The following is a 22,313-nucleotide window of genomic DNA, read 5'->3' as shown; positions in this document are numbered from 1 at the left end:
TACAACCCCAATTCCGAAAAAGTTGAGACAGTGTTAAAAAAGCTAATAAAACAAAAAGGAGCGATTTGTAAATTATATTCACCCTTTGCTATATTGAAAACACTACAGCTACACATTGCATGACTTGTGAATTTCCTCATTTTTTGAAAATGTACAGTCATTTCAAACTAGATGATTGCAACACACTCCAAAAAATTTTGGACAGTCGATTGTTTACCACTGTGAAACATCACCATTACTTCTAATAACACTTATCAAGCATTTGGGCACTGAAGACGCAAGTTTGTTAATTTTAGAAAGTATAATTTCCCCATTCATCCATTATGTAGATCTTTAGGTGCACAATTGTACGGGGTCTTCGTTGCCATATTGTGTGCTTCATAATGCGCCACACATTCTCAATTGGAGATGGTCAGGACTGCAGGCAGGCCAATCGAACACCCACACTCTCTGCTTACAGAGCCAGGCACTTGTAATCCAGGTAGTATTTGGTTTGAATTAGTCCTGCTGGAAAATGCAAGGATGTCCCTGGAAACAACGGTGCTGGATGGCAGTTTATGTTGCTCCAAAATTTTTGCATATCTGTCTGCATTCATGGTATTGTGCGAGTTATCTATGCCATGGGAACTGACATAACCCTGGCCCATAGAGACACTGGCTTTTGGACCTGACGTTAATAATAGCTTGGATGGCCCTTTTCCTCTTTGGCCCGGATAACTTAAGTCTTAATAACTTAAGTCTTAACTTGATAACACGGCGGCTTTGTTTTTCAAAATCTTTTTTAAATGTGGACTCTTCGGACCAAAAAAACACAGTTCCACTGTTTTACTTTCCATCTAAGATGATACCGAGCCCAGAGAAGTCGGCAGCACTTCTGGACAGTGTTGATGAATGGATTCTGCTTTGCATATTTAAGTCTTAACTTGCATCTTTGGATGCAGCGGCGAGTGGTGTTGACTAACAAAGGTTTCCTAAAGTTATCCCAAGCCCATATTCATGATACGCATTACAGATGAATGCCGTTTTTTTAACACAGTGATGTCTGAGGGATCAGAGATCACATGCACACACAGAGATTTAACCAAATTCCTTGAATCTTTTAACTATATTGTTTACTCTAGAGGGTGAAATGTCCAAAATTCTTCCAGTTTGTCTTTGGGGAACATTGTTCTCAAAGTGCTGGATTATTTGCTGAAGCATCTGTTGGCAAATTGACAAGTCTTGAATGATCCTTGCTTTTGAAGGACTAGGCTGTTTTTGGAGGCTCCCTAAATATACTATGACACGATTGCCTCACGTTTATCATCACCTGTTTCACATCACCTTGTTATTGCAACTTGTCAAATTGTTATTAGTCTTAAATTGCCCGTCTCAACTTTTTTGGAGCATGTTGAAGTCATCTGATTCGAAATTACTGTACATTTTCAAAAAACAATTAAATTCACAAGGAAAAGCATCATATAATGTGTAGTTAAAGTGCTCTCAATTTGGCAAAGGGTGAATATAATTTACAAATTAGTATTTTTCATACTGTCCCAACTGTTCCTTTTTTGGAATTGGGGTTGTAAATAAAATTTAACAGAATAATAATGATTTTTATATAAACAAGAAATATTTTTGTATTTCAACAAGCTCCTTGTTCTTCTCCATCTTCCTCCTTTTCTCTCCATTGATCTTCTTCATCTTCCTCCTTTTCTCTCCATTTATCTTCTTCATCTTCCTCCTTTTCTCTCCATTGATCTTCTCCATCTTCCTCCTTTCCTCTCCATTGATCTTCTACTCCTTCCTCCTTTTCTCTCCATTGATCTTCTCCATCTTCCTCCTTTTCTCTCCATTGATCTTCTCCATCTTCCTCCTTTTCTCTCCATTGATCTTCTCCATCTTCCTCCTTTTCTCTCCATTGATCTTCTCCATCTTCCTCCTTTTCTCTACATTGATCTTCTCCTTCTTCCTCCTTTTGTCTCCACTGATCTTCTCCGTCTTCCTCCTTTTCTCTCCATTGATCTTCTTCTCCTTCCTCCTTTTCTCTCCATTGATCTTCTCCATCTTCCTCCTTTTCTCTCCATTGATCTTCTCCATCTTCCTCCTTTTCTCTACATTGATCTTCTCCTTCTTCCTCCTTTTGTCTCCACTGATCTTCTCCGTCTTCCTCCTTTTCTCTCCATTGATATTCTCCATCTTCCTCCTTTTCTCTCCATTGATCTTCTTCTCCTTCCTCCTTTCCTCTCCATTGATCTTCTCCATCTTATCTCATGGGATTGAAACGTTGCTTGTGCATTGTGTGATTTAAATGTTTCCAAGTGGCTCGAGTGTTTTGACATCTTTCACCAAAATTAATTCAGATCCATTTAGTGATTCAGTGACCATTTCTGGTGATGCCATAAGGTGGTGACAAATGAGTGTTTTGTGTGAAATTAGTTAGTCACTGAATCAACGATCAAAAGAAAATTGTAATCCTTTAAAATTTGTGTCTACAGACCAACAAAGAGACTTCAGTAGAGGTTTTAAGCATTTTAAGAACAAAGCAAATCTATAATTTCCCTACAGTTTGTGAGCTGCTGAGCATGACATTTATCAAAAAACAACAATAATTGCCGCCCTTGGCAGGGAAATACATTTACAGTGTAAATTATGGTTACTCCAGGGATGCTTGTGCATCAGCATTACATGCTGGAAATATTCCACCCCTTACTAAAAAGGAAAATCAGATCAATCAAGTCTGAAATGAATGTTCTGATTGGTGGATCAGCTTAGTTGGACTGCCTGTCTTTCCCATGCCATCACTTTCGTGCACGTTTAGAGAGAATCTCTGTTCACTTTTTAAAATAATAATAATAATAATAATAAAAATACAATTCACTCAATGTGCTGTGGCATCGTGTTAGTAGATTGAAAATGTTCATGGTCAAAAGCCTACTTGTTCTGGCAGCCATACGTATCATCACTTATTTTAGGTTGGCATACGCAATATCCTAAGAAAGATAGGTGGGCCTACGGCGGATGCCTGTGAATGCCCTAGACAACTCTACTGGCCACAGATGCTGTCGATTAAGCTTAACTTGCATTGAACCCGGAATATTCCTTTAGCTTTTCTCATATTGCTCATGAAAGTGTAACTTTAAGATTTACAATATTTTGGGTTGCTACTCGGCAGAATCTATCGTATGCCTTCATAAGACTTGGAATAAGACACACAAACCATATTTAATTCTTTTGGGTACTTTTTTAAGTTTTAAAGTGAGGCACTATCAACTGCCATTGTATTGAAAAGACAGAGTGCAATATTCATTAAAACACCTCTTTTGGGTTCTGCATTATAAAGAAAGTTACACAGGTTTGGAACTATTTAAAGGTGAGTAAAAACATTTTTGGGTGAACTATCCCTTCGTACAAGGAGTCATTCAATTTCTATAAGAAAAAAATACTATAACTCTGTGACTGTTTAATGAAAAGTTACCAAACTTTGCATGCTAATATATACGCATGAGTGCTGCGGTTGCTTTGCCACATGTATTTAATTTAGTTTTTTTTTAAAGCCAGCTACAGTGTAACACCATTATATTTCTTGTCATGAAGAAAATTTAGCCACATACACACGACATCCATGTTTTGAATTTTCAACCTGTGTTTAACTAAGCATTTGAAATATTTTTCTCATGAACCGCTGAACCAATTTGCACAACATATTTGATGCATGCCCTTTGGCCATGGACAGAGTTACGAGAAAGCTTTTTCTAGTTGTTTACCCTTTATTTATACAGCTATAACTCTGTGACCATGTGTGAAAAGTCACAAATTGAAGTTATTTCTGTTGCAAAATGTATATATTAGAGCTGTGATTGCCTAGCAACAGGTGTGTAAGTGGTCTTTCACATGACTCATGTCAGGTCTTCAGCGCACTTCTCAACACAAGCACAACGCACCACATTGACCTCCACACATGAAGGTGAAATCATGTGAAAGTGTCTTGAAATGTTGACATTTGAAAGTCCAGTGCTGCTGACCCATTTATGCTCTTTAATTTAAAATACAGAAATGAAACATAAATTACATAAATTGTACATCCTTCTGATGAAGACCAAATCTGCCCTTCTAAAGTTTTAGTACGTGTCAGTAAATGGAGGAATAATTGTCATATCTCTAAAACGGCTTACAGTTATATAGTGTTGTGGCTGAAATGGGTGGTTACAGGAAATCAAGCTGCAACAAAGTTCATCCCAAAGGCTGGTGCCTCGTGTTGTCTTCTCATGGGCATATCTCATTAATCTCTCCTTTCTTCACTATGGTAAACCAGTTATCACGGCTCAACATCTCTCGTTAACTTCAGCTCTGATGTGATTATGGAGATGCAGATTGCATTGTGTTGGAGATTAATATGCACCTCTTCAAGGCTCAGCTTGAAGGAACATTCTCAAAAGTTGTCATAGTATAATGTCTTGAGGTGACCAATCTGCTAATGTGAGGAGAATCAGCTGAACCCCACGTGGGTCCAGAGTTGAAACCGAACAGGAAGTCCATTTCACACAGATTAAACTGATACTCCAGTAACATCAGCCATCTTAAACTGGAACATTCATTTGAAACATAAACATTAGTGGCTGGTGGTAGCGCAGAGAGATATTTTATTGCTTAGGGATTGCTCTTTCGAGACAGGTGTTCTCGGCAGTGGTAATTGCTTTAAGACTAAGACTTCTTCTAAAATCTCAAGAGAAATGCGCCAGTGACAAGTTTAACATATGTGTTAATATTTTATTTTAATTATATGTTATAATCTTATTATTATCTTATATATTATCTTGAGCATTTCAATATATTAGTGAAAAGTAGTAAACCAACAGCAGAACAAAAGCTGTAGATGGTAAATGGGTTTTGTTTAAGGGTCAATCTTTCTAAATAACATGACTGATTCTATCAAATTTAATGCTGAAATAGACCCAGATTCAGTATCCTTTTTGGATACAAGAGTCCGTTAGCATTTAGGATCGCTATATACAACATTATATACAAAACCCACTGACAAAAACAGTATTTTGCATGCATCGAGTTCGCATCCAGCATATTTAAAAAGAGTTTACCAGACACACAGTTTTTGAGAGAAAAGTATATCTGTACGACGGAATTGGATTTTGAGACAGAGCTAGTAAAAATGTACTGTATAAGCAATTTCACCTCAGGGGCTATCCTAAAAAGTGGCTAAATGATGCTCTTTACAGATTTCGTACCATTCCTCCTTCACCCAAAAGCAAAAAAAAATATCTCTGTGGTTTGTACAACAACCTTTTCTCGACACAACCAAGCAATTAAAGAAATAATCAAAAAACATTGGTATGTTTTAAAGAGCGATCCTATTTGTTCCAATCTTTTTCAGGAACCTCTGCTCTGTGCACATTATAGATCTAAATTGATGAATTCATTGGTTTTTCCCATGTTTGACTTACGCCGCCTGTAAGAATAACAACAGAACAATCAGCTTGTTTAGGAGCTGTATAACAGCCTATACAGTATTGAACAGTTAGGCACTTGCAGTTCTGAGAATGTAATTTATCTAATTTCTTGTCCATGCAACAAACAATATGTGGGAAAAACCATTAGACAAACTAGAACACATATAAATGAGCATATGAGCGCTGAGAGAAGGAAAGATCAAAAATCTCCAATTGCAAGGCACTTTTTAATTAAGAATCCCGATGGATATTTCATCCCCTGGGAATGAATGAAGATTTGTCCCTCGGCTGTTTTCTATAGGATTATTATGACGCATCACTATTTGCACATGCTTAAGATTTGAATCATGGTGTATTTGCAATTCAAAATATGGACAGTTTCCTTTTGGAAATACGTGTAGACGTTTTTGAATATTGGGTGATTTTTGTACTACAGTATGCCCATGTTTTTGAATGATGTATGATCAGCATTTGTATTGACGTAACTGAAAGTATAATGTATATATGACACAAAATATAATTCTTTCTGATTTGTATGCGTACAACAATTCTTCTTTGAATAATTCATTTCATTTCATTTCAAAAACTTTATTTATCCCCATGGGGCAATTGCGAGACCCGTAGATTAGTACAAATAAATCTTTCATAATAAAGATAAAGATAACCTTATATGTTAAAAAATAAATAGACAGATATATATCAGCATTGTCAACAAATCCAAGCAGCATTTACCAATTGATATCGACAATTAATTCACATAATATATAGTTTGATTGTAGTATAAGTAAATGGATTCAGGCATAATAAGCTCATAGTCTGATCTTGCAAGTATTTAAAATCACTAAAAAAGTGTGCGTGTACTTGAGTGTGTGAGCGTGTACAGTGGCATGAAGTAACTAGTAATCAGGTTAAGAAGGAGTTCAGAGATGGTTGGGAGTTTAGGAGCTGGACAGCCTTAGGTACAAAGGTTGCCCTTCTCCTCTGAGTTCTGCAATTTGGACAGCGTAGCCGACGTCCAGAGGGAAGCCACTCAAATGCAGGAAACATAGCATGTGAAGGGTCCTGTAAAATCCTGCCAGCTAACCTCAGCATCTGCTGCTCACATACAATGGGAAGGGCTCTGACCGGATGTCCTATTATTTTGGAACAGACTTTAGCTGAGTTTTTCAGGCAGTTTCTATTTTGTAGAGTGGTGGAGTGGAACCAGCAAGAGATGGAAAATGTCATGGGTATAATGAATATTATTGGTATATGGTTGATATAATAATATAATGGGTAATTTTTGTATATGTAATTTTTATGACATTTGTGTCCTCCATCTCCTGATATATACACATAGATTCTTGATAACTTGTCTTTGTTACTTTAGTAATATATGTGAAAGCAGATATACCGTATAAAGAGGCAATATATGTCTATAACATTTAGCAAACATTTGTGTATTTTTAAGTCAATTCTATTAGGACAAATACGGTAAATACTCCCTCTTTATAAATGGAATCAGGTGTGCTATTGTTAACGGGACACTGATGACGATGTAAATCGGCAATGCTTTGTCTTTGCACCGAGCACTTTTTGCACTTTTGCACTTTTTGGCCTCTCAATAAACTAAAAATGTTAAGACTTTTACTACTTTTGTGCAAGCTTCCCCTCTCTTTTGGACTATTATAATATTTTAGCAAATATTATCACACATCACAATTCCACTGTTCATTCAAGTAACGTAATCCGCTTTTTTCTACATTAATGCGTCCGTAGAAATCATTGGATGCATGACCTATAGAGACCTATGTAAGCCATGCTTTAATAGGAGCAGGCCATGTCGCCCATGCCAGATCCGCCCCTGTCTCTGCTTCCCTACGTTTGCAAAGCACCAGCCGGCACTGGTTCTCAGTAGTTATTCATTTAAATATCGATTTTGACTGAGATGCTTTACCAAAAATTCTTTAGGAATTATAAAACCCGGCACAAACGAGACAGTTGTTGACATACTGGAAGAGTGTAGAGCTACTAAATTAACATTGATAGTATAGCTCAGATAATATGTTTTTGGAAGAATTTTATGTGGAATGTTTGTGTTAACATTGAAATCTCTGATTTTTGATTGCAACTTGGTATCTTGGCAAATCTGTGCACAATTTGAGACATTTATGAGATCTCTTCTAAATTCTCGAGGGGATTATCAGAGTATTCTGGTAAGGATACAGGAGACTAACACAAAGATCTCTATTGAATCTCACTGCTGGCTTGGAGAAACAATTGACAGATTTAAGAGGTCAGATCTCATGGATGACTTCTTTAATGTCTCTATTAAGATCTCTCTTAAAGATTTCACATCTAGCTTGCTTTAGCAATTGAAAAACAAGCTCTATGCCTGTGGATTTCTCATATCGTATCCTGATTTCTCTGCTGCGTACCCCAGTGCTTTTGACCTCACTAAACCCTTCTTCTCTCTGTCATTTGGCTATAAATTGTAGCTTGCTGAGTGATCAGCTGTGCGGATCTGCTGTCTTGCTGCGTTTGTGCTTTCTCCTCTCTCCATGAAGGCCCTTTCATCCCCTCCATACTCTCTGCTCCACTTCAACACTCTCCACACATATGATGTTCTTACATGCATCTCTGGGCCCAACAACACACCATGCCCACTTTAGTGCTGTAATGATTTTTGAACCTTGTTAAAGGGATAATTCACCCAAAAATTAATAGGCTATCATCATTTACACACATTTACCTATTTACATTTACATTTATGCATTTGGCAGACACTTTTATCCAAAGCGACTTACAGTGCACTTATTACAGGGACAATCCCCCCGGAGCAACCTGGAGTTAAGTGCCTTGCTCAAGGACACAATGGGGTGGCTGTGGGGATCGAACCAGCGACCTTCTGATTTGCAGTTATGTGCTTTAGCCTACTACACCACACACCCTCCTGTCTGTTCTAAACCTGTATTGCTTTCTTTTGTTTGTGGAACTTTATGGGAGAAATTTGTCCTGGGTGAAATTTTCCTTACAACGAAAATGAATAGGGATGGACTTGTTGATCAAAAAAGCACCATAAAAGCACCAATAGCACCAAGAACACCCAGATAATTCCTTTCTGTTGCCCTAAATAAAGACATTCATATGGTTTTGAGACAATAGGGAGTAAATGATGACAGGTTTGAATTTGTAGGTACATTTCCTAAAAATTTGCTTAAGTGGAGTGGGAGTTTGGTTAGATAAAATATTATAGAAAGGAATTGCGTGAGGCAAAGTTTGCACACAAATGAAAAATGTCAAATATATTTGACAGGCAATACAATTATCAATATATTTATTCATTTATTTATTTCAGTGACAAAAGATTTTCTGCTTTGGGCTTTGGGGCAAGAATTCCACCTAACTATGAGGTAAGAGACAATGCCTTTGTTTATTCATGTATGCTTGGATTCATTGTGCTTTTAATTGTCCATTGTGACCTTGAAAGATGTACACCTAATATGTTGCGAATGAAAATGAGGCTGTGAGCGATAATAGTATAGTCCGTTCACATGTACATTTAATCATTTAGCAGATGCCTTTTTCCAAAGTGACTTACAAATGACAGCAATTTATCATAAAGGAGCCAGCGATATTAGTAGTACTGCAATTCTGGATTTCATGAATAAACCAGAATAGTACAAAATCTAGAGCAGAAGTGTAATTATGGGAAAGTAGGGGAAATAAAGAGAAATATAGACCTTTTTAGTTAATAGGAAGTTCCTTTATTTACTGTTTTGAATTAATTAAGTGCTCACTCAAGAGAGGTACATATTCAGTAATTTCTTAATGTTTGGGATGGTCTCGGATGATCGGATGGAGGTTGGAAGCGCGTTCCACCACAGAAAGAGAGTGTGAGTTCTTCAAAGTGCTTAGAAATTTGATGCAGGCAACTACAAGAAGCCAATGGAGCGAGACTGGATGTGATTTGGTCCCTTTTTGGTTGGCCGAAGACCAGATCATCTGTAGAGGTTTAATCATGCTAGCTGGAAGTCTGACCAACAGAGCTTTGCATTAGTCCAGTCTTGAGCTGACAAGAGCCTGGATTAGGAGCTTTGCGGTATATTTAGACAGGAAGGGCCTGACTTGTGAGCATTGATGTTTGACCATTGAACACTTTCCTGGCTGACATTAGTGTCATTGAGCCCAGCTGTACTGGACATAAAATGGCTAACTGAAGGGCTAGCTTGGTTTATAATGAGTTCTGTCTTCACAAGATTGAGCTGAAGGGGACGTTCCTTCTTTCAAAAAATTAAATTTTTTGATTTAATTTTGCTTGTTTACTTGGGGTACACGGTTATTTTTCAAAACTTGATAATCAGTCCTCCTTTCCTGTTTAATTAATCAATTGCATGATCATGCAGAACATCTCAGGTTTTTAAATCCATAAGGATCTTTTTCTCAATGGTGATGACCGCTGACTCGTCAGCAAGATCTTGCGCGCTTCGCTTTCAAAGTACGTACATCACTTAAAGCGTGATTGATCCAGGCCTTCAAGACCAGCTAGAAGGCCTGGACTGGGACATATCCTAAAGACCACACCCACCAAGAACAAAGAAATCAATCTGATTGGCTGATGAATCTGACAAATCTGACTTTAGATGAGCATTGATTTACACTATTGAGGGATTCTGTGGAAATTCTGAAGGCCTGACGGGGTGGCGCTCAGACTCCTGTGCTGCTACGGTTAAGGAGCATGGCTTCGGGCATGCGATTTGTGATTCGCGATTTTGCTTGTAAGCATCAAGGAAAAAATTCTGATTGCATAAACATTTTGTTTTTTTTCTCTATTCATTTGTAGATGAATTAGGAGTGGAAAGCATCTGAAAACTCATAGGCAAAAAGGTGATTGAGAATGAAAGGATGAAAAAATATTTATTTATTTGGCATGCTACACCAGCAGAGAAGGCTTTGCTGGCCCTGAGAAATCGCCACTGATCTGATTTGCATACCGCAACCCTTGGCACTATGCCTCGCTCTGAATCTAATATATGTGAACTGAGTTTAATTTTATTCACAGCCTCTCTTTCATTAAAAAGCAACCTGTGCAGGGGAAAAAGACAATTCTCTGGATTCCCCCAGTGTTGACAGCAAACTGTCACAGGGAGTGTTTGTTTGAGCTGATTGCACTGTACCGTAACAGTATTTTTTGTTATTCAAGGAAATCAAACAATAACAGTTATATTAAAATAATCTTTGTTAACAAAATAAAATCAATTGCAATTAAATGTATGCAACAAAAGGACTAAAGGCAGCTCACAGTGGTTGTCACTTCTAATGGAAAACCAGTAGGGAGGATACTATTTTAAAGCAAGATTTAAAGCATTATCATCATCAGGTCATTTCATGCAAATAAGCCTCACAGCACTGAAAGATTTATTGCCTTCTTTTAACAGCATGATTTATGACTTTGAATTATGTTTGTACAAGTGTGCATTAGAGCAGGAATGGGCATTTTCAAGTATTTTTTACAAAAAAACGAGTAATTGATTACTCATAAATTAAATTGTAAGTTAAAATGTAATATTTTATTCACAAATTTTACCAAGACCTGTTTCAAAATAAGCTAACTTCAACAAATTATGCTTTTCTTTTTGGAAAATAATGAAATGAACAATATGCATGTATAACAATTATATATATATTTTTATATAATAGCAAACCAAAATTGGCGGCATTGTGGTAATCCACATATACTGTATAAACTCTATAGAGTATACATAAAGCCCATCACATTTCTCATGTTATTATTGAGAAACACATCTCTGTCGTATTCAGAGATTTAACGCACATGCACACGTATTGGTCTGATAAGCTTCTGAGTTTCTCGTATCGCTTCGCATTTTCTTTCCACCTTAAAAGCAGATCCTCGCCTGTTGGTAAACATGACTCCAGCAAGAACTGGATACTGATTCAATATTAATTAAATTAAATAATGAAATAATAATCCAAATATTACAAGGACTGCTACACTTGGTCAAGATGCCATTATAGTTCCTTGTGTCATCCAACACCTTGACGACACACATCCACAGTGCGCCTCAGTTGACTCAATTGTAACTGCAAAATTTGGTAAGAGATTCAGAGGGAAATTTCAGCTTTGAAAACAGCAGGCAAATGCTCAAAGAGAAATCAGTGTGATATTCGAGTAGTGTTTTAAAGGTCGACTAGCTAAACACTGCCTTCTGTGTGTTTTCACCCCCTCAAAAATACAGGTGTCTCATGACTTTGCCATCAACTTCAACCCAGAGGATGATGAATGTGAAGGTAAGAGTGATAGGAACTTGTGTTAAACTGAGGGAAAATCTCTAGGGAGCTTTCAGTGAGTCTTTTGAAGCTTTTGTCACAGTTAAGAATGTGGAAAATCTTGGATTTGCTTGAATCCTTTCACATTGCTGCCAGAAAGGAATAGTTCCAAGTTAGTCTCTCTACTGGTTTGATCCTAAAATCGTCTGCTTTGGCTGCCAGTAGTTCAGCAGTGCTCTCAGTAACCAAAAGAGATGGAAAGAGAGATAGAAATAAGCCTGCAAAGCTGAAGTGATAGCCGTGTCCCCTCTCTTTCTCTGATCAGAGATCCAGGGGGTCGTGGAAGCCTACCAAAACTGCCTCCCCAAGATCCAGCTGTACGGTCCCACCAACGTGGCTCCCATCATCACCAGAATAGCTAAACTGGCGGCTGGGAAAGAACCAATCAAAGATGCTTCTGTGAGTATCCTCAAAGTTTCTGGTTATGGCAAAGCACTAACAATGAATTGAGTCCCGGATAGCATTGATATTTGCTCACAATTTCTGTGCTGTTTCTCAAATTATATCACTTTATTGTCACACGACCATATACACAAGTGCAACAGTGGGTGAAAGTTTTGGGTGCAGTTCCAAGTAACATAACAGTCGTGACAGTGATGAGACATGTACCAATTTAAAATAAACATCTAATTTACACATAACACAATATACAATATACAACTAATAATATACAACATACAGTATACAATATACACAATAACAATACACAGTATACCCCCCTCCCCCGTTTACACATGCAATCAGTTGGGAATTAATATGCAGTAAGGTGTATAGTGTTGTATTGACATTCAGGCTGTCTGTTGATAGTCAGGAGCCACTGTGTTATTAAGAGAAAATATAAAGTATGAGAGTCTAGTGTGAGATTAATAAAGTGCAGTGCTGATGTATATTGATCGTGAGAGATCAAGAGTTAAAAAGTCTGATCGCTTGGGGTAAGAAGCTGGTATAGGTACAGATGATGCGATACCGCCTGCCTGATGGTAGCAGTGAGAGCAGCCCGTGGCTCGGGTGGCTGGAGTCTCTGATAATCCTCCGAGATTTTTTCACACACCACCTGGTGTATATGTCCTGGAGGGAGGGAAGCTCACCTCTGTTGATGTGTCTGGCTGTTCGCACCACCCTTTACAGAGCTTTGCAGTTGAGGGCGGTACTGTTGCCGTACCAGAGAGAGACGCAACCAGTCAGGATGCTCTCTACATTGCTGGTGTAGAACAGTGTGAGAATGTGGGGGTTCATTCCAAACATCCTCAGCTCTCTCAGGAAGAAGATGCGCTGGTGAGCCTTCTTCACAATGGCCTCCGTGTAAGCGGACCATGTGAGTTCCTCAGTGATGTGGACACCGAGGCACCAGCATGTCAGAGTGTGCACCTCCTCTCTGTAGGTTGTTTCATCATTGTCAGTGATCAGGCCTACCACTATCGTACCATCAGCAAACTTGATGATGGCGTTGGAGCTGTGTGTTGCCACGCAATCATGTGTGTAGAGTTAGTACAGGAGTGGGCCGAGAACACAGCCCTGCTCCAGTGTTGAGGGTCAGTTATTTAAGTTATCTTTAACTGTTTCGGTATGGGCACAATGGTGGATGTCTTGAAGCATGTGGGAACCACAGACAGGAAGAGGGAGAGATTGAAAATGTTGGTTAAAAAAACCCGCTAGTTGATCCACGCATGCTCTCAGAGTGCGGCCCAGAATGCAGTCTGGACCTGCAGCTTTGCAAATAATCACCCATTTGAGACCCATTTGGGTTACATCCGCTACAGTGTCAGTAAGTGAACTAACCTCTGCTGTGTTGGGAGTGGGAGTTCTCTCCATGGAGGTGATTTTGTTTTCCTCAGAACGAGCATAGAAAGTATTTAGCTCGTCCGGAAGAGAGGCGGTGGTGTTCACAGCGGAGTGTTTAGTTGTTTTGAAGTCTGTGATGATGCTGAGTCCCTGCCACATACTTCTTGTGTCGGTGGTGTTGAACTGTGCTTTCACTACGTTCTTGTATTGCTGTTTGGCTGCTTTGATGGTTTTGCGGAGAGCATGTTTATACTCCTCCGTGTTCCTGGAATTAAAAGCAGAGGTCCGCGCATGAAGTTCCACACGAACTTGAAGTTCCACTGTTTCTGGTTCAGGTATATCTAAATTTTTTGGGTTGGCACCACGTCTTCAATGCACTTCCTGATGAAACATGTTATGGTATCTATTGTAAGGTATGGCGGAGGATCAGTGGCCTTAACAGATTCACGAACAAACAAGAACTTACTGTTAAAAACTCCCCTAATTACTGAAATAGCGCCAACCAGTCTCCACAAGCACAATAAATGTATTGACAAAGAGACAATGAACTATTGACAGAGAATCGCATGTGACATCCGCATGCTCACCACGTGCTTATCGTGTGGACAGGAAGGGGGAAACTTTTGAACGTAAAAATGTGTGTCTTTCTTATAAAGCCTAAAAGGGCTTAGTTTTAATGAAATATGTTGTAATCCCTGTGTGCTATGTATTTTGGTGTAGATCAAAATTAGTAGAATTGTTTAGTAGTGTAGGAGAACTCATTATATCTAATAAGAGGCTTTATATTCAATAGCCTGAGAGTAAGAATGTTAAACCCACTTTTAAAGGTACCAAATATACCTTTCTTGGTATCAAATTAAACCTTACGATTTGTCCGAGCTGAATTCGAATATAAGATCTCTGTAAAATGATATTACGTGATGTTTTACTATCTTTTGAGTCATTCAGCCCAAAATCTCTTTCGGTCATAAACATGCAAATGAGCCTTGACAAAGGAATCATTCTCCTGTCCCAATGGAAGGAGAATTTTACGACCTCCAAAGGAATGTTCAGAGAAGTGCTGACCCTCACTTCATTCTCTTACTGAGAAAGAGAAATGAACCCTGTTAATCCTATATATATATTCTATATATCCATGTGATAAATATTGACATGTATCTAATGTGCCATCTCACATTTTCCCTTAAATGTGCTTGATCTATGTTTTCTTGCAAACTAATGGGTTAATGTTTCAGACTTTGCATACTATGGTTAACCAAAATCATATGTGTGGCATATTTGGTCTCTATAACTTGGTATTTTGAAGATTGAAATGACTGTGTACATGATATGTCGATAACAACAACATATTAGTATTACAAGTATATTTCCTATTTTCTTTCTTGCACATGCAATGGGCAATTTTACAACAAAGAGCAATAAACCAAATTCCCGCCTAGAACTCAAACCCTTCTTATTGGTCGAGCCAATGAGAGGTGGGACCTGTTTCCTGAGGGTATAAAATTGCTGCGCCCACTTCCTCACTCTCTTATCTTCCTCGCTCACTCTTAGCCCTCTCTCTTGTCGCTTATCTCTTGCTTTCTGGTTCTCTGAGCCTTGTGCTCTCTCATTGAATGATGCCAAACTAGAAGGCCCCAAGGACTCCCAAGCGTGTGCCAGGCTACGGCCTTGACTTTCCATTCACCAAAGAGTCTCTGACTCTCACTGGTTCTCTCTCATCAAGACAACATCATCAAAGATCAACTGGAGCCTCAACAAATTGCATCAGGACAGTTTAATTCAAATGGGACATGCAAGTATCAAACTTAGTCTCATTATTTGATACATTAAGTATCCTTAACCCCTTTCTAAAAAGGGCGTGTCAGAACTAATATGATGGTTTGCTCAGGCTGTTGATCTGCTGAACTTCAAACAATGCTATAACTTCCTGCCTTCCTGTATTCTGCTTCAGCCCTCTTTCCCTTGGTAAACTGTATGAATGTATGTATATGTATGTTAGAGTAGTTTAAATGTTTAGTCTAGTTAATAAAGTCTTGTTCATGTCACATGTAAAGTTGTCTGTGTCTCAAACTCATATCTAAAGTCACTAATCATAGATTTTGACTACTTGCTCTTAATACTTAGTAAGAAAGACATTTCCCATGCCCCGAAATGTACCTTTCTATTAATTAATTAATTAATAACCAATATTGAGTGTTCACGGGATGAACCGAGTATTTGGTTGTAATGTTAATGTAGCTACATCAAGTTAACCCGATTAACTGATCCAAATATTCATAATCGATTATAACAAGTTATGATTGATTATTAATATTTCATAGAGCTGATTCGCTACCTAATGGTGGAAGAATATAGAGCTGATTCGCTACACTATGTAGACCTTGATGTCGTCATCAGAGGCGGACCGGAAAATCTCCCAGTTCACGTGATCAAAATAGTCCTTTAGCGTTGAGTCTGATTGGTCCGACCAGCACTGGATCGTTCTGAGGGTGGGAGATTCCCGTTTCAGTTTCTGCCTGTAAGCAGAACGGAAGAGTGGTCCGATTTCCTGACATTTATTATATATATATATATATATATATATACATTATATTAAAGGTGAAAATTTTATTATACTGCATAAATACAGTAAAATGAACTAATATTGACCACTATTTGACACATTATAGGCTATGGTTAATGTAACAGTCAATATGTTGAGAAATGTAGTATCGTTCACTCTTGAATTTTCTGTGAAGCTGGAGTATCGTCAATTGTCATATTATATTATCTTATAATATCACATCACTTCATCTAGCAAAATGTATAAAAATAATTACACGAGTATTTTGATCCTCGTCTGTGCGCATCGTTGCTGCATGCACTGGCCATTGACTGTACTTACTCTAGTATCAAAAAGCAGCTGTAATGGGCATGTGTCGAACACATATGTTTTCGCTCATGGTCAGAAGTGTATTCTCAGAAAGGCAACGCAAAAAGGAGTGGTAAGGCAAACGCTTGCTCAGCTTCGCTCACAACGCGCCTGTGGAAATGTATGGTTAAGATATCTCCTTTCTCGGGGTAGGCGATCCCAGAATTCTCCACGATGAGCTCGGTGGAAAAGTAAATCCAAGATGGCGGACAAAGTAAGAGAAATTTGAACTATAAATATATTTATAAACCATTCAATACTTAAAAGTATCGCTAGTTTAATATCATAGAAAACTGACCAGTTTACGCGAAATGTTTGTGCTATGCATATTTATGGTTATTAGAGTATTGCTTCCTTCCTATCGCACCATATGTAAATCAGTTGCTAGTTTCATCTCCATCATTTTAAAAAGGATGCTGCCATAGAAAAGAGCTGCCTATGTAGGCATGAGACAGCGAGGCAGCTCACTAAGATTTAGAACAGACCCAAAATCTCTGTTTTTGTAAAGTAATCATTTTTTTATAGTGCTATAGAAACGTTATTTTGTGAGGCTGTTCCCTTGCAACATTTTATAAACCTCATTACCACGTCCAATCTACATTGCCAAAGTGCTTACCGACAGAAAAAGAAAAAAAAAAGAAAGAATTATTAGCGAGAGAAAGAGAGAGGGATGAGTTTTCTCAAAGTTGAGGTGTGGTACTGAATATTTTTGTTAATCCAAATGTGTAACCGCACACCATTAATGATTGTTAAAATGTACAGTAGTTGTGACGTAACTTTATTGGAACCAAAATGCAACATTGTGAAAATATTTTGTGCTTCTTGGGCACAGTTTGGCCAACTTTACTGGGATTATATGCTTTTGCTGCACCACTGCATTCCAGACACCTGAATTAGCTTGACTACACCACGTATCGACAGTAAGGTATATGCTCGGTTATAATACTTTTCTTCATCATTTGATCACTATGGGATGAATCACTCCTGCGATGGTCACTGGAAAATGCAAAATACACAAAACCTTTTTTAAATGAAATTCCATTTACAGCCAACTTTGCATGGGTGGTAATAGCACAACATTAATTATGTCAGGCAAATAGCTCTGGTGTTTGTGAATTCGTTACTTTCTATACTGAGCCTTGTTTCAAAAGGTGTGTTTGTCCAGAAAATAATGACTTATATATATATGCATGGCATGGCATTAAACCAACATACAGTGCATGGCTAGGTCACAGGATTAAGATGCAGGGTTTTGCACTGAAATACTGCATGCTTAAGTGGTGCAACTGTTTAGTGAATTCACCCCTGATTGTTTCCTTGTGTACTTGGTTTGTGCATATTACCTTTGAAATGTAATTAATATTAGGGACAAACAAAACCCTTTTATAGTGTTTTTCAGATGATTATCCTGTGGAGCATTTTGGTAATTAACGCTACTACAATCAAGTTTACAATTAAGTCACTTGACATTACAAGTGATTTAAGTCCTAGGTCAAATATATGAAACCAATTATGAAACCAATTATTTTTATTTATATAATTGTATTATTTGCTTTCTGTTTCCACACACGCCGTCCTGTAGACCGGACCCCTGGGATGGTAGTCCCATAACTATTTTTAATTTTAGCCCACTGGTATTCCATTTTAGAATGGTGTCTAATATTCTCTTTTTACCTTTGGGGAATTCAAATAAAATGTTGACTCACCATCATGTCAATCCAAACTGTATGACTTTCTTCTGTGGAACACAAAAGGAGATATTAGGCAGAATGTTAGCCTCAGTCGCCTTCCACTTTCATTGTATGCCAAAAAAGATGCTATTAAAGTGAATGGTGATGACTGAGGTTGTCTGTCCCTAACATTCTGCCTAAGATCTCCTTTTGTGTTCAACTGAAGAAAGTATGTCATGGTAGATGGGGGGGGAGTTTTCGGGAAACCTGTTTGAAAACAGTCATTAGATAACACACTTGAACAGGTTTCCCGCAGATCCTTAAGAAGTCTTAAAATGTCTTTAAATACAGTTTTCCATAAAGGTCATAAAATGTATTAATTACCTTAAATCAGGGGTGGGGAACCCTGCTCCTGGAGGGCCACTGTCCTGCACAGTTTTGCTCCAACCCTAATCAAACACACCTGCCCTTAAATTTTGTAAGTAACCGAGACAATGATTAGTTTCCTCAGGTTTGTCTGATTAGGGTTGGAGCTAAACTCTGCAGGACAGTGGCCCTCCAGGAGCAGGGTTCCCCACCCTTGCCCTAAATGATACAATTTATATTTAATTAGATATCTAATTAAATAAATGCATACGCTTTGGTATGGGGATATGGTAATAATTTTATTTGTTCAGGTCTTAAAAAAGGTCTTTAAAAATCTTTAAAAACTCTGCAGCAACCCTGTTGAACACAATGAAGACGGACATACTTAACACTGTGTATGAGGAAACATCTGAAAACACCATACCTGATAACAACCTTCTTCTTTGGCAGCTCTATCATATCCTGCTGATCCTAACAGACGGGGTGGTAACAGACATGGCCGATACACGAGAGGCCATTGTCCGGGCGTCTTACCAGCCTATGTCCATCATCATAGTGGGAGTAGGAAACGCCGACTTCACCGACATGCAGATACTTGATGGAGACGATGGAGTGCTGCGCTCACCCAAAGGGGAACCCGTCTTAAGGGACATCGTCCAGTTTGTGCCCTTCAGAGACTTCAAAACAGTCAGTCTTTCTCTTTGGCCCCACTTTTGATTGTCATTGGCAATTTGCAAATGAAGGCACTAAGTGCTGGCTTAATGCATGAACTCTGTATATCCTCTAATGCACCACAGAAACAGGGAATCTGCTTATTTGGGTGAATTTATATCCATTCTGAGACTATCCCATAAAGTCATTTAATTGAAGGATTTTAGTCCTCAATCCATTTGGATGTTTGGACATTTTAGTGTTTATTTATACTTCTACTACCACTAAGCTAGCTAGCTGTTAGAGTATGGATGGATGGATTTATCTACACCTTAAGAAAGCTAAAGGTCTTGTGTGTGTGTGTGTGTGTGTGTGTGTGTGTGTGTGTGTGTGTGTGTGTGTGTGTGTGTGTGTTACCAGTCTAGAGTTTGGAAACATTTGTTTGAATGTATGTATGTGCTCTTCAAAAGCTTTTGATCTATAGCCTTATGCTTAAATGCTTAAACTTATAAAATTATATTAATAATTGAATTTTAAAACGAAACTATTTAATTGACATAAATGGTAAGTACTTCAATACTGTTAAAAAAGCATCCTAGGATGCACCTCATAAAGGTGGCTGAGTTGACTTTGTTATTTTAGCAGGGTTAGTTTTTCAATAGTCCTTGAAAAGTTAATACAATGCTAAAAATTCAGCCTTTGACTGCTGCTTCATGGATCAGGCAGGCAGTTGGGCAAACTAAACATGCAGCATATGCCAGAGGTGCTTATGGACAGAAACGTCTCTTAAGCTCGGTGCAAACTTGACGATTTTGGCAATGTTTTGCAATCTCAGACAACTTTTGTGAATCTAAAAGATTTCTTTCTTTATAGAGCATATTTTGCAGTCTTTAATCACTTATCTGACATGCTCACCGATGGCCAGTTAATTGCCTTTGCATTGAATCTTTGTCTCTGACAAAGTTCTGCCTGTGTCAGGAATTTGGGGTCTCAGTGTGCAGTTTGACTGCTATTACGACGGCCGCCTAATAAAGAACCAGTGTGTTTGTGTGTGCGTGTGTGTGTATGTGTGTGTGTTTGAGAGATATTTGGTTTGCTCTGGACATTAAGCAGTACACAAATTCCCAGTCATGATAGACTTCTACAACTTTGTTTTTTGTCTCTTACAAATTAGTCATTGCCAAAATTAGCACAAACACTTGCTTGAGTTTTTGTGGTACCATTTTAATTTAGCATATCAATGAGAATGTCAGAATGTGACATGATTAATCGATGTCAATCATGACTGAAGTCCTAAGACTTATATTGTACAGTCTAACTTTAAAGACTGTTGAGGCTGCCAATTCTGCTTTGGATTTTAAGCAGGATCCCACTGGGTTCATGGCGTTCAATTTGATAAGCAACAATCATAAAAGACAGAAATAATTACACAATGAGCTCCACAATTTTCACCATAAGAGCAGCTTGAAGCCTCACTTGATGTGCACAGCCAGAAAAAATAAAACATTTAATTTTAGAGAAGCTAGGATGAGAAATTATTCCTAACGCTTCCAAACTGTTATTCTCTTTTACACATTACGCACTCAACAGCCAGTTGCTTGGCTCTCGACCAAACATTTCAAATCACAAATTGTGTTTTCTTCATCCCTTTTTGTGATTACAGCACAGTTTGCCATGGATTTGGCTGATTTACTTTGTGCTTTTATTGTTAATGTTTTTCCCTCGTGTGTGCTTCTCATTTCGCAGGCTTCACCGGCAGCACTGGCAAAGTGTGTGCTTGCAGAGGTGCCTAAACAGGTGGTGGAGTACTTTAGTCACAAGGCGATACCACCCATGAACCCAGTGCTGAATTCTAAGCCCAGCTCCATTGCCAACACACCAGAATAACACTCAAACTTGAGTCCAGCCTGGCCTCATCTCAAGCCATGTACAACCTTTACAGTACTGCAAAGGCTGCTTGGCCATTACCACATTACCACAGTCAGTACATTGAAAACTACTGTATGTCTTCAAGGTGTTTATACAGACTAAGAATTTGGATCTTGGTGTTAGATCTTGCCCTTGATACAATGACTGCTCCCCAGCATGCACACTGGAGCCCTTTTCCCCGCTGCCTGCGTAAGGTTCGTCAGAAGGGCAAAAAATAAAAATCACTGAATTCCCGTCAGGACCACAGGCACCTGATCCCCGCTGCCTCTTTACAACTGCACAAGGCCATCTCTGCATTCTGATGGATATCTATGCCTTTTGGAGCTCTTTGAGACTTCTTTGAGAGCTCTGGCTGCCTGTGTGCTTTTTTATTTCTGGAGGACTGGAGCAGAAATTTTCAGAAATATACAATGTAAAAAATATTCCTATAGACTATATCATGCACACTGATTCTGAAAGATTGAGTTGAGCATTTTGTTTTTAACCAGACAAATATGCAGATTTTATTGCAGAAATCATCATAACCATGATAAAAGTAGAGATGAAAGTAAAGGTAAGGGGTGTGGAGTTATATTGATGATTAAATTGAGCGATTTAAACTTAAAGACCCCATGGAATCAATTTGTTTTATTTTTTTGGCTTTTAATCATGCTTAAAAATGCTTTGAGGTCATCTATATGCTAGTTGACAAAATTAACATTTAGTAGATATACGCATTAAATATTTAGAGTGTTTTTCTTACAGGAAAACAGACCGAAAACATTGATGACTCATGCTGCACTACACAGATTTTTGTCCAGTAAAATCAGGGACTAGAAAGGATCAAGGAACGAAAACGAAAACTGAAATAAATCAATAAAATCGAAAACAAAGTCCCTTTCAATTGTTCCAGAGTGAAAATTGTATTTTTAAATGCTTATAACTGGTTAATAATTATTTTGTCTGATAATTTTTCTTGATACCAAAGACCAAATGGATTACCAGGTGCTTTGCCGAATTATTGTTAGACATGATGAGGGCTGTTTCTGTGCATATGGGGGCCCTAAGCAAAATCCTACTTGGTAGCAGTCTTACATTCATTTATAACCATTTGGAAAGTAGTCCATGGGACGCTGGGTTCGGAATGAAAAAATACTGTTTCTGCTTAGAATGAAAAAACAAAAAAAAGCATACAATTTTTAACCCCCTCAAGAATGAGAATGTCCCTCCTCCTGCAATTGACCAGCAAGTAGC

The 22,313-nt window shown here is 38.2% G+C and overlaps 1 protein-coding gene across 1 annotated transcript in view; it reads left to right on the top strand.

Annotated features, from left to right (window-relative positions):
• LOC127647143 (copine-7-like) overlaps nucleotides 1-21,283 on the top strand; it is a 71,865-nt gene extending 50,582 nt beyond the window's left edge. The window contains exons 11-15 of the mRNA XM_052131225.1: nucleotides 8,782-8,836; nucleotides 11,681-11,732; nucleotides 12,037-12,170; nucleotides 18,951-19,187; nucleotides 20,898-21,283. Of these exons, the coding sequence (XP_051987185.1) occupies nucleotides 8,782-8,836; nucleotides 11,681-11,732; nucleotides 12,037-12,170; nucleotides 18,951-19,187; nucleotides 20,898-21,038 (619 nt within the window). The 3' untranslated portion in view covers nucleotides 21,039-21,283. The remainder of the gene's footprint in view (nucleotides 1-8,781; nucleotides 8,837-11,680; nucleotides 11,733-12,036; nucleotides 12,171-18,950; nucleotides 19,188-20,897) is intronic.
• The last annotated feature ends 1,030 nt before the right edge of the window (nucleotides 21,284-22,313 follow it).

Source organism: Xyrauchen texanus, chromosome 1 (genome assembly GCF_025860055.1).
Source record: "Xyrauchen texanus isolate HMW12.3.18 chromosome 1, RBS_HiC_50CHRs, whole genome shotgun sequence".
NCBI lineage: Eukaryota > Metazoa > Chordata > Actinopteri > Cypriniformes > Catostomidae > Xyrauchen > Xyrauchen texanus.
This window is presented reverse-complemented; position numbering and strand designations above follow the sequence as displayed.